Consider the following 12,668-nt stretch of genomic DNA (forward strand, 5'->3'; position numbering starts at 1 on the left):
TTTTCCATTGAAAAATACAAGTTTTATTATGACTTTAATCCTGTAACGATGGACCCTTAGTTAGAACATAGAATAAAAGGGTATCAAAGGAATCTTAGAGGTCTTCCAGTCCAACTTTCTGCTCAGGCAGGCAAATCATATATTATTCTGGACAAATGGCAGTCCAGTCTCCTCTTGAAAACCTCCATGGAGCACCCATGATTTGTGGAGACATGTTCCAGAGGTAAGTTCTTTTGAATGTTGCCCCAAGTCTATTCAAAAAGTCATAAATGTGACTGATCAACTAGCCGGATCAAAACACTGACTAGTAATTCTGTGTGATAGTGAACAGACCAGCTGTCATTTCTTTCGTTATCTCCTTTGAAAAATAATTAAATGGGATTTGACACATGGAAAACCTTGGAATTTGCAACTTTCTAAGTCACTGCAGCCAGCTGGGCTATTAGATTGGAAATAGGTATAAGAAGTGATGCAGAAGAAGGACTTGGGGGGAAGTGCTTCACTGAATATTTTATGTCCTTGTCAATATTGCAAATGAGTGCAGGAGACGGCACTAACTTCTTCTGGGTATGACTGTCACATAAGTTCCTGGAAAGCTTAGCCAAGCCAAACGTAGATCCATTGGCAATCAGCATTCTAGTTTTGCTTGCAAGAAAAGCAACTTGTTTCCACTGGCTTTGTTGTATTTGGCTGACCGAAACCGCAAGAGTAAACACTATGCAACAAAAACCCTTCCAGAAGTTGGCAGGTTGGTTAGATGCATCAGAAGACCTAAGGAAGTAGAGTAGTGCAGAGAATTCCAGATGGTAATCTGTAGAAGAAAGAGGTGCAATCAGCTGGACATGTCCAGAAAGATTGGCTCTATTTATACTTGTAACATGTAATAGAAGCAGCACTGGCAGTGATACTGCACAGTTAGGTTGAATTGCATTGTGGACTGGGGAAAGACTTAGGTTGGGAAGGGAAAGCTCAAGGTGATAAAAATTGCCAAAACAAACCTTGAGTAGTGAGATCCTCATCCAAGGATCCAATCCAAAGAGGGGATTATCCACCCATTTAGGTAGGATCTGGCACAATCATTGCTATCATTTTAACGCTGGGTGAAGACATTTAAAAAAAATTTAACTGCAGCTTCTGTGGATTATTCAGTTTGCTGCAGTTTCATTCTGTTACACTGTACAGATGTTTATAAACAACTGGATTTACACTCATATACATTTTTTGTGAACTATTAAAAAGCAATGTACAAATGATTCAGTCAACCACCAATCTATTTTCAACTAGGTGGAATCAAATTGCAGGTGGAATTTACATCATACTGTTTATACAAGAAAGCTGGATTGGTGTAATCTAAAAACCTTGAGTTCTAGTTCACCTTAGGCACAAAACCAACTGGGTGGCCTGGGGCCAGGCACGCTCTCAGCCCTAGGAAAGAGGCAATGGCAATCTTTTGAAATATTGCCAAGAAAACAGCAAGGATTTGTCCAGGCAATCAACTGGCATCCAACTCTGACTTGAAGGCACTCTTTCCACTGTCATTTTTTATATGATCCTTGACTTAGGACTGTAAATTGTGTTTGTTATGACCTTTTTTTGAAGCAATTATTAAGTGAATGCCAGGATCATTAAGCAAATGTGGCAGTCAATACATAAATTCATTTTATCCAATGGAAGGACTGCCAAAACCCAGCAAGAATCATAATACAAATGACTGTAAATACAAGCCAGCTGCCAAGCATCCCAAATGCAATCCTGTCTCCATGAGGAGATGCAGTTGTCAGAACTCTGGAAGCAAACCATAAGTGCAGGTAACTTTTTTGTGGTTCCATCGTAGCTTTTAACGGTCACTAAGTGGCTAGTCATTAAACAAGGATTACCTTGAAGGCAACTACCATAGTAGGGAACAGCACCAATTTTTTCTTGTACTTGCTGTGTGATGAAAATGAAAGTCTATTTTGTATATTCACATGAATCTTGCTTGGCTTTGTAGTCCAACTTACAAGCATACATTCATGAGATATTTTTTAATACTTTTCCCCCTGTAAACTCTGACATTACCCAGCTCTTCTACAGCTGAAAACTATAAGGGATCTGTTATCGATGAATATATTTTAATAATTTTTATATCATTAAATCACTTATCAGAAATGTCTGATTCTGCTGGAGCTGGAATATATATAGGGTGAATGCAAACTTATAAATTATAGGCCCACGGGGAGCTCTAAATCTAACCTCTTCCAGGTTGCTTTCCTAGGTGCCCATTTGGGTCTGAACCTGGGGTCCAGCTTGCAGGACAGAGATGTTGATAGGCTCTGGGTTGCCTGCCAGGTCTACCACTTCCAGGAATTTCAGGTCTGCAAATGCCTCTGCTGACACATTGGCTGCCAATAAGCGATTGGATCTACAAAACAAGGAGAGTAAAATCACAAGAACTGGAGCCTGATATTGTTGGTTCTTAAAACATTTTTGGAGAGGACTCCAAAGGAGGCTATTTTCATTTAAAATACAGACCATTTGTTTTGTTTGAAGTTATTTTAAAGAGGAAGAAGTACACATAAACTAAACTCACAGGTCCATAATTTATCAGCTGTAAGCATATAATATTCAGACTTCAATAGTTAAACATTCATTCTCCACTGCACTGCTTCAGAGAGTCCAAGGTGGGTTATTATTCAGCCTGATTGGCAGGGACTGAGTTAAAAATTAGCATAATTGTTATGTCCCGCCCACCACTACCCTCCTTAGGTCAGTCTAAAAAACTCAGTCATGGTGTAGGGACGCTGAGTTTTCTCCTCTCCATGGAGAGGGAATTATTTCTTTCTTAATAAAATGCATATTGGTTTTTTAACTGTCTCCTTTTTTCCTTTCTCTTACAGGAAGAAGAGCAGAGGATTTGACCTGAGAGCCTCTTCCCTCCGGGGTACTGCTCTCCGTCTCTTCACCTCTGAGAGGCCTCTGCTCTCCAGAGCACTGCCTCGAAGACAGGGAAGGACTTATGGGGTCACTGACGTTCGCGCTCAACCCCCCCCCCGCCACCGCCGCCCCCGTTACCGGCGCTGACTTGGCAAGGGATCTTACCTTCCATCCCGAACGAGCCGAGAGGCAGGGGAAGCCTCTAAACGGCTGAGGGGGCTGCCGGCTGAGTCAGAGGGCTGACTGAGGCAGAATCCGCCATTTTGGGGGGAGCAACCCACTGAGCTGCCTGCAATAGAGAGATGAAGGCCTCAAATTGCCATTGGACTAGCTCCACCCATTTTGGGTGAGTCCATTTCAGGCAGCAGTGGGGAGTTCCAGCCAGTGAGTCAGCAAATGCTTGTACTCCTTGGTGGCCATTTTTCCTCCAAGCAAGAGAGGCGTTACCATGGCAACTTCGGAGGCTAGTCTATACCACCTGACAGGAAGTTGGTGACTAGTTCCTCTAGGGAATGAGATTGCATTCCTTTGCATTGTGCATCCAGTTCCTGGTGCTTTTTCGAGTTGCTGCTGTTGCTGTATAGTGAGTGTTAAGCATTAACAATGTCTCAGCAAACTAATCCCTCTGAACCGATTGCCCCCTCCACCAGCAAGGGGAAGGACAAAAGCCACGGTTCTAAATCTAAGGGGAAGTCTTCCCAATCTTCAGCAGCTTTGAGGGAGGCTGAACAGAAGATTAAGGCCTTAGAGGCCCAATTGGAATTAAATAAGCCAAGGCAAGGCCCTAGCCCTTCTGCCACCGCCATTCCACAACACCATCAAAGCCCCTTGGCCTCTGCTGCTCCCCTTGAGGGACCACACCTCTCTGCAGCTGGGGAATTGTCTCCTGACCGCCCATTGAGTGCCCCATCTCTATCGGAGGGGATTCAAAGAGCAGAATGGCCCAGACCATCTCAATCATGGTATCAATCTGCGCAGCCGCCGGCAGCCACCTTTACCCCGACTGCAGCGGGCCTCAGAGGGCCCATGGACAACTGGCAGGCGATGTCCCCCTCACTGCAGGACATGATAGCGTCAGCTTACTCCCAGGGCATCGCAGTGGGTGCCCAACAACGCCCATCCCCCCTGCCACCTCGAGCCAGCAGGTCAGACCCTTGGCAAGCACCTGCTCCTGCTCCCTCCTTACATGACTCCTTTCAGGAAGACTTTGAGCCAGGGGAGATGGCCTCGGATGCAGAGGATGAACTCTCAGGGGATGAGGCCAACTTACCAGAGCAACCTCCTTTAATAGGACTGTTCAAACACTCCTTGTTTAGACCTCTTTTGAACAAGGCCAAGGCCACGCTGCTGCCAGATAACTCATCTAAACCAGCTGGCCAAGAGGTGGGCATCATGCCAGCAGCCAGGCTGATTAATGAGCCCCAGAGGGAATCAGAGCATATTCCTGCGGTTCCTATCTTTGCAGAAAATATTAAAAAGCCCTGGCAGAACCCATCTGCAGCCCTGGGTCCATCAGCTATTGACAAAAGGTTTTATTCCTTTGACCCAGAGGTGGAGGACTTACGCCAGTACCCTCCAGTGGACACTCCTGTCACCTCTCTGATGTCCAATGCACTAGTGCCTTCAGAGATGGCAGATGGCCTACGCCCAGAGGATAGGAGAGCTGAGAACCTAGTCAAACGAATGCACCATCTTTCGGCCTGGTCTCTGAGGGCTGCTTCGGCGGCCTCCTTCTTCAATAGGGCCTCCATCTTGTGGCTCCAAGATATGCTCTCCAGGCTGGGCCCAGAGGACGCTCGCCTACGCCAGGATATTAATAAACTCATTGCCACTGCTAAATTCTCTGCAGATGCCACCCTAGCGTCGGCAAGATTCTCATCTCGAGCACTGGCGACTAATCTCTCTGCCAGAAGATTGGTTTGGCTTCGGTCATGGCAGGCAGATGTGAAATCAAAATGGCACCTTGCCACTGCACCATATCAGGGTACCAAACTCTTTGGTGAGTCGTTAGACACTGTCCTAATCGAGGACAGGGACAAAAGAAAGGTGTTGCCAAGGTCAGCGAGGAGACAAGATAGGCGAGGGGCTCCCTACTTTCGCAGACAGGCCTTTCGGCCGGAGACATCCTCGACTTCATCTCCAGTGGCCCGGACCTATGGACAGGGGGCTTATACCCAACCGTCCTTTCGATCTGACAGAGGCGGATACGGGGATGGGAACCGCCAGTTCCAGCAGTCTCGAAGATCCTATCGAGGCGGCAACAGAGGGGGTTTCCGCAAGCAGAAGTGACTCCAGTCACGACCCGCCCATAGGTGGCCGCCTCCAATTCTTCAACGAATTTTGGGGCTCTATCTCCACCGACGTATGGGCCTTAGAGACGGTGAGTCAAGGTCTGCGGATAAACTTTTGGAGGACCCCCCCAGTCAGATTTATACAATGCCCCACTTTGAGTCATCCTCAAAAGAGATCTCTTATTCTTCAAGAGGTCCAACATCTCTTGGACATTGGAGCCATAGAACCGGTCCCGGCAGACCAGAGAGGCAAGGGGTTCTACTCCATAGTGTTCGTAGGCCCAAAATCCTCCGGCGGCTGCCGCCTGATCTTGAACCTCAAGCAGTTGAACATTTATATCTGGTATCAGAGGTTCAAGATGCATTCATTACAAACCATCCTGGCCTCCATCCGTCATCGGGATTGGATGACCTCCATCGATCTCAAGGAGGCGTATTTGCATGTTCCGGTTCACCAGCAACACCGTCAATTTCTCCGCTTTTGCCTCCAAGACCGGCACTTTCAGTACAAGGCCATGCCCTTTGGCCTGTCCTCAGCAAGCTCCTGGATGCATTAACAGCCAGCCTCAGGTCACAATACATACGGCTCCTAGCTTATTTAGATGACATAATCGTCCTTTCCAGAAGCCCTCAACGGGCCAACCGGGATTTGGCCCAAACTATCGACTGTCTTCAAAGGGCAGGATTTACAATCAACCACGACAAGAGCCACTTGCACCCAACCAGGTGTCTGCTGCACCTGGGAACAACGATAGATTCTTCTTCAGGCATAGTCTTCCTGTCATCAGAGAGGCAGAAGAAAATACGGACACTGATATACTCAATATCACGCCGCACCAGGATTCCCCTGGCGCTGCTCTCCCAATTGCTGGGAGTCTTTATTTCATGCATCAGTATCGTGCCATGGGCTCGGCTTCACGCCCGACCCCTACAGTGGCTCCTTCTTCCATTCCAAAGGGCTCGGCTGAGCAATTCCAAGCATCGAGTGCACCTGACCACAGCAGTTCAGCTTTCCCTTCCCTGGTGGACATCTCCAGCAATAGCCAGGGGTTCCCCCTTTTTTGCTCCATCAGGAGGTGACCATCACCACGGACGCGAGTCTGTCCGGATGGGGAGCGCATTCCGGCTCCCAGGTTGCGCAGGGCAGATGGTCAGCCTCAGACCTGACAGACCCCAACATCAACCTCCTGGAACTACGGGCAGTCTTCAGAGCACTGCAAACCTTTTCAGAGACTGTAGCGAACCGCCACGTCCTCATACTAACAGACAATGTGGCAACCAGAGCCCACATAAATCACCAGGGGGGCACACGGTCGGACCACCTAATGCAGGAGGCGCACGCCCTGATGTCTTGGGCAGAGATTCACCTCGCCTCCATCCGTGCAGAACATATCTCAGGAGTGGACAATACGCAAGCGGACTGGCTCAGCCGCACAACAATAGACCCGGGAGAATGGTCCCTGAATCCAGAGACATTCCAACTGATAGTCCACCGTTATGGCATTCCAGTCATGGACCTGTTTGCTTCACATCTCAACCACCAGGTCCCACGGTTTTTTTCCCGGTTCCCAACGCCGGGAGCCGAACAGACGAATGCACTACTGTCACCGTGGCCAGCCGGTCTCCTATACGCCTTCCCTCCGGTCAGTCTAATACACAGGGTAGTAGCCAAGGTCATAGCGGAAGGAGCAGACATACTTCTGGTAGCTCCTTTCTGGCCCAGGCGCCCCTGGTTTGACGACCTGATGGATCTATCGCTGTCCCCACCATGGAGGATTCCATGCCATCAGCTGACTCTGACACAGGGTTCCATAATTCACCCGGACCCGCAGTGGTGGAAGCTTGTCGTGTGGCGATTGAGGGGAACCGCTTGAGGGAAAGACAGGTTCCGGATAATGTCATCCACACCATACAGGCGGCATGGCGCCCCTCAACCACCCGCATATACCAGGCGACCTGGGCAGCGTACAGTACCTTTTGCAGGGCGCAAGGGATCCTACCTTCGGCCTCCTCAGTCCTCAACCTACTCGAGTTTCTGCAGAAGGGCCTCGACAGGGGGTTAACTCCTAACACCCTTCGCAGACAGGTAGCTGCCATCGCAACTATACTTCGACCGGACCCACTATGCCCAATCTCTCACCACCCTTGGGTTAGAGATTTTCTCCGAGGAGCAGCGAACCTGGCACCACCGGTGATTCACCATTTCCCATCCTGGGACTTACCTTTGGTTCTCCAGGCCCTCACAGCTCCACCTTTCGAACCTTTGAGGGAGGTGTCCCTTCGCATTCTTTCGATTAAGGTGGCCTTTTTAGTGGCCATAACCTCCGCACGCAGAGTTTCTGAGCTAGCGGCTCTATCAGTGCGCCCGGACTTATGCATGTTTCACCCGGACAGAGTGACTCTCCGCTTGGACCCTAGTTTCATGCCTAAAATCAACACCCGTTTTCATAGGTCACAGGATATAGTGCTCCCGGACTTTTGCACCCATGGCTCCCACCCATCGGAGCTCCGTTGGCATAAAGTGGATGTTCGCAGAGCAGTGAAAATATACGTTCACCGTACAACTGCATTTAGGAGATCAGAAGCTCTCTTTGTTTCCTTCCTTCCCAGTTCCATGGGGAGGAAAGTTTCAGCTAGGACTATCAGCAGATGGATCCGCTCCTATATCATTGAGGCATATAGGGCTAGATCAACTCCATTACCGGACAGAATTACTGCCCACTCAACCAGGAGTGCAGCCACCTCAGCGGCTTGGACCACACAAGCACCAATTGAGGACATCTGTAGGGCAGCTACTTGGGCTGCACCCACTACCTTTATTAGACATTACCGTTTGGATTTGTTTGCTTCTGCTGAGGCCGCCTTTGGGAGAAGAGTATTGCAGAGAGTTTGCGCTCCAGTACCCCTGGGCCAGCCTAGCCCTCCCTAAGGTGTTGCTTGGGTATATCCCACCTTGGACTCTCTGAAGCAGTGCAGTGGAGAAGGACCGTTGAACTTACCTGAACGGTCTTCTCGCTGCACTGCGAAGAGAGTCCAAACCCGCCCGGCTTTTTGCCCAGGTGCACTGTTCAGTTGAATTCAATGGTTAAGATTGTTGAATAAATTAGCTTTGTTTCACTATTCCTTCGTTTTTTCTTGACTGACCTAAGGAGGGTAGTGGTGGGCGGGACATAACAATTATGCTAATTTTTAACTCAGTCCCTGCCAATCAGGCTGCATAATAACCCACCTTGGACTCTCTTTGCAGTGCAGCGAGAAGACCGTTCAGGTAAGTTCAACGGTCCTTCTTCTATAAAAGGCAATTGGGCTTTCATTTACCTGAGAGAGACAACCCGTATGATAGATGTTGTGAGGAAACTCTCAGCCATAATGACAATTATTCTGTTGTGTTGCAAGTATAGATATTCCAGTGATTCTGGAAGGTCTGGTGGAACATATGACAACTCATTGAAACTCAGATCCAGGAGCTGGAAAGGAAAAACCCACGAAAGACTATCATTTACAGTCGAAATAAGAAGCTATCCTCCATAAACCTACCTAATCTGTAATTTCTGCAGACTTTCATAATGCACTTATGTAAAGCAGTTTTTTCTTTTGTCTAGCCTGAACCCATAATAATAGAACTTTACTAGATGAACTAAATATGATAGGACAGTGATGGTGAACCTTTTTGGGGTCAGGTGCCAACAGGGGGTTAGCGTGTGATAGCGTGCATGCGGATGACCACACCCATAATGCAATGCCCTCTTTCCAGCCATGTGAACCATCCCTGTGCTCCCCCCCCCTCACATGTGCAGGCTTCACTGAAGCTATAGACCTGCCCAATAATGGGCAGCCACAATTTTTACTGCCACACTGTGGGTGTGCTTAATGATCATCTGACTGGGTAGGAGTATCTTGCTGGCCATGTGATCAGGTGGGAGTGGTTTGAACGATCATTATTCAACTGAGCTGTTAAGTCCTCGATTTACAAACATACCAATGTTGCTCACTGGGGTGACAATTTGCTTCGCGTTTCCTGCACTCTCCTTCCTGGGTCGCCCCCCCCCCCAGGCTGGGTAGCTAGGCGAATGGGTGCTGCCAGAAGCATAAATTCTGCCAGCACCGCTTCCACCCACGCCTTCTGCTTGCACCTCAGGCGGGAGGTGGTCGCAGGAAGCTGGAGGGAAGCCAGGCAGGAGAGAGGGAAGCTTGTCCGAGGCCAGGAAGGAGGAAAAAGGAAAAAAGCAAGGAGCGCAGATGCAGCAGCAGGGAAAAAAAGGAGAGCAGAGTGGACACTGGTAATCCAGGAAGTGACAGCCACCAATCAGCTGCCGCTGCACACGCACCTTCATTCCCGCCGGTGGAACTGTGTTCCACCCCATCCAGCCGGCTGCCCACCCCTGGACCTGCCCTACTATTTACCTTCAGATAGCTGCAACCAGGCCTCCCATACCTTGACCCATTTCTTCTGCAGCTTGCAAGGCTTTCCTGAAGGCTTCTCTAACTGATAACAGAGCTCCAGATCGATCCGTAGCTCTGTTATCAGTTGCAAAGGCCCTCCGGTGTGGGAGGCCCGGCTGCAACTGCAAAGCTGAAGAAGTTCCCGAAGACCCCTGACAGCGAAAAGGAGGCTGGGGTGATGTACACAAGTGAACTTTCTGTTGGGCCGTTTTTCGCTGTCCCCAGGCTTTAGGAGGCTTTTCTGAAGCCTGGGTACAGAGAAAACGGCTGAAAAGAGTGCCCAAAATCAGCTGAGCTGACACAGGGCAAGGCCTCGTGTGCCTTCAGATATGGCTCCGTGTGCCACCTGTGACATGCGTGCCATAGGTTCGCCATCACTGTGATAGGAAGTTACTTGTTTGCAAATTCAAATTCAATTTTACGTGCATGGGTCTACATTTTTTCAACTTGATTTTGAATGTCAATTCCCAATTTGCTTTACTTACACATAGGGGTTTATTCTGAAAAACTCTACTATTTTGCTGTCTTAAGATGACCTTTTTTAGCTGCAAGAAAATGCATTGTGCAATCATCTCCTTCCCAGTTCCTTCTTGCCTCACCTTGAGCCCGTGCAGCTCATGCCAAGTGCCTGGAGAGATGCTGCTGATCTTCAGCCGGTTGTGTGCCAGATGCAGCTCTTTAAGCACCGTGAGGTTAACTAACCGTTCTGGAGAAAGAGCATTGAGCTGGTTCTTCTGAAGGTTGAGGACTTGAAGACTGGTGGGCAACCCAGCAGGGAGAAGTGTGAGCCTATTGCCAGAGATGTCCAGAGTTTCTAACAGCCTGAGCTTGCGGAAGGCCAGGCGGTGGATGTGGGCACTATAAAGCCAGTTGTAACTCAGATTGAGCTCAGTCAAAGCATACGTGGTCGCAAAGTCATTCAAGCCAATGCGCGCAATCTGGTTGTGCAGCAGCATCAAGGACCGGACACGCCGTGGAAGCCCAGGTGGGATTCCATCTAGCTGATTATTGTACAAATGGAGCGTATGCAAGGAACGCAAGTGGGCAAAGGCCTCTGGGTGTATCCCTGAAGTTGTTAAAGCATTGCTTTGCAATAGGAGATACTGCAGGCCTCTCACGCGGCTAAGACGCTCAGGCGGTAGTCCTTTCAAGCGGTTTCGGCCCAAGTGTAGTATTACTATGTTGGTAGGAAGACCAGCAGGCACCTCCGTCAAGTTGTTGTTGGAAAGATCCAGATATTCGAGGCTCTTCAGCTTGCTATAGAGATACAGGATGCCGGTTTAAAAAGCCTAGAAAGTCTTCCAATGCCCCCTACTCAAAAGTTGTCTACTCAAAATCCAGAAGCCCTGATTTTAAATTATACTGCTCTTTGCCACAGCCAGTGTTACTTCTTAACCATTCTTACCTGAAGGTGGGATGGCTCAGGCCCTCACTGGACAGATTATTGTTCTGCAGGTAAAGCTCCCGGAGGCGCCCCTGGCTGCTCAAGGCCCCTTTAGGGATACGAGAAATGTGATTATTCTGCAAAAGGAAGTCTTGTGGTCAAAGAAATGCCCCACTCTCGTTCCCCCAACAACCTAGAATGGCATTATAGGTGAGAATGGCCAAAAAGCTCTCGTGGTATTGTTCTCATGCAGAAGCAGAATCAATAGGAAATGAACACCCCTAGTTGGATTGCTCATCACAACTCTGGCAACTTCCTCATAATTTCCTTTGCTTTTCAGGCAGTTGATATTAAATAGAGAAATCAATTTTAACCTTCCAATGAGAGCCTGAATTCTTGAATATATTTGCTCATAATTAAGAATGTGTATGTTTTTCATGCTTAGATGTTTTTCAATAGTCACGTAATATTGTTTATCTAGGACAAGTAGAAAGAATACAGGTGATCCTTGACTTACAACCACAATTGAAGCCCAAATTTCTGTTGCTAAGTGAGATGTCATAAGTGAATTTTACCCATTTTACAACTTTTTTAAAAATCTCATATGTTAAGTTGGTAACACAGTTGTTCAGACCAGCACAGATTTCAGAGAATCAGAACTGCAGAAAAAATCAATTCCTTCCATTGAGCACCTGTATACTGCATGAGTCAAAAAGAGGGCAGTGAAAATATTTACTGACCCCTCGCATCCTGGACATAAACTGTTTCAACTCCTACCCTCAAAACATTGCTACAGAGCACTGCACACCAAGAACATTTTTCCCGAACGCCATCACTCTGCTAAACAAATAATTCCCTCAACACTGTCAAACTATTTCTACGTCTGTACTACTATTACTATTAGTTTTTTCTCATCACTCCTATCACCCTTCTCTGTCAAACTATTTACTACGTCTGCACTACTATTACTATTATTTTTTTCTCATCACTCCTATCACCCATCTCCTCCTAATTATGACTGTAACTTGTTGCCTGTATCCTTTTATTAATGTTGTTTCTTCATTGCTTATTTGACCCCTATGACAATCATTAAGTGTTGCACCGCATGATTCTTGACAAATGTATCTTTTTCTTTTATGTACACTGAGAGCATATGCACCAAAGACAAATTCCTTGTGTGTCCAATCACACTTGGCCAATAAAGAATTCTATTCTATTCTATTTAGTTGTTAAGTGAATAGGGCTTCCCCTTTGACTTTGTTTATCAGACAGAAGGTTGCAAAAGGGTAATCCCATGACTCTAAGGATCCTCAGTATGTGTCAGTTGCCAAGCATCTGAATTTTGATCATGTGGGGAATGCTATAATGTTCATAAATGTGAAAAATGGTCACGTCACTTTTTCAGTGCTGTGGTACCTTCGAAATAAAATAGGCTACCTATATTCGATATTTTGCCATCTTGAGCTATTTTTAAAATAATAAAGGAAGGATCATAAATAAATACAGTCTCTTCAGACAAGGAAAGTGCACTTGACATTCTGAAAGGGATACTGTTAAAAGAGCAATCTTCATGGTTCTGTGGGTTTCATATGTTAGCCTGTAACTGTGTTTCCTAAAAAGAATTTGCTCCGATTAAC

At 47.4% G+C, this 12,668-nt stretch overlaps 1 protein-coding gene across 1 annotated transcript in view; it reads right to left on the minus strand.

Annotated features, from left to right (window-relative positions):
- PODNL1 (podocan like 1) overlaps positions 1–12,668 on the minus strand; it is a 27,352-nt gene continuing 14,684 nt past the window's right edge. The window contains exons 7-11 of the mRNA XM_070741512.1: positions 11,053–11,168; positions 10,247–10,904; positions 8,523–8,671; positions 2,233–2,401; positions 1–811 (exon numbers count right to left, since the gene is read on the minus strand). Coding sequence (XP_070597613.1) covers positions 2,251–2,401; positions 8,523–8,671; positions 10,247–10,904; positions 11,053–11,168 — 1,074 coding nt within the window. The 3' untranslated portion in view covers positions 1–811; positions 2,233–2,250. The remainder of the gene's footprint in view (positions 812–2,232; positions 2,402–8,522; positions 8,672–10,246; positions 10,905–11,052; positions 11,169–12,668) is intronic.

The sequence above is a fragment of the Erythrolamprus reginae genome, chromosome 2 (assembly GCF_031021105.1).
Source record: "Erythrolamprus reginae isolate rEryReg1 chromosome 2, rEryReg1.hap1, whole genome shotgun sequence".
In the NCBI taxonomy this organism is placed as follows: domain Eukaryota; kingdom Metazoa; phylum Chordata; class Lepidosauria; order Squamata; family Dipsadidae; genus Erythrolamprus; species Erythrolamprus reginae.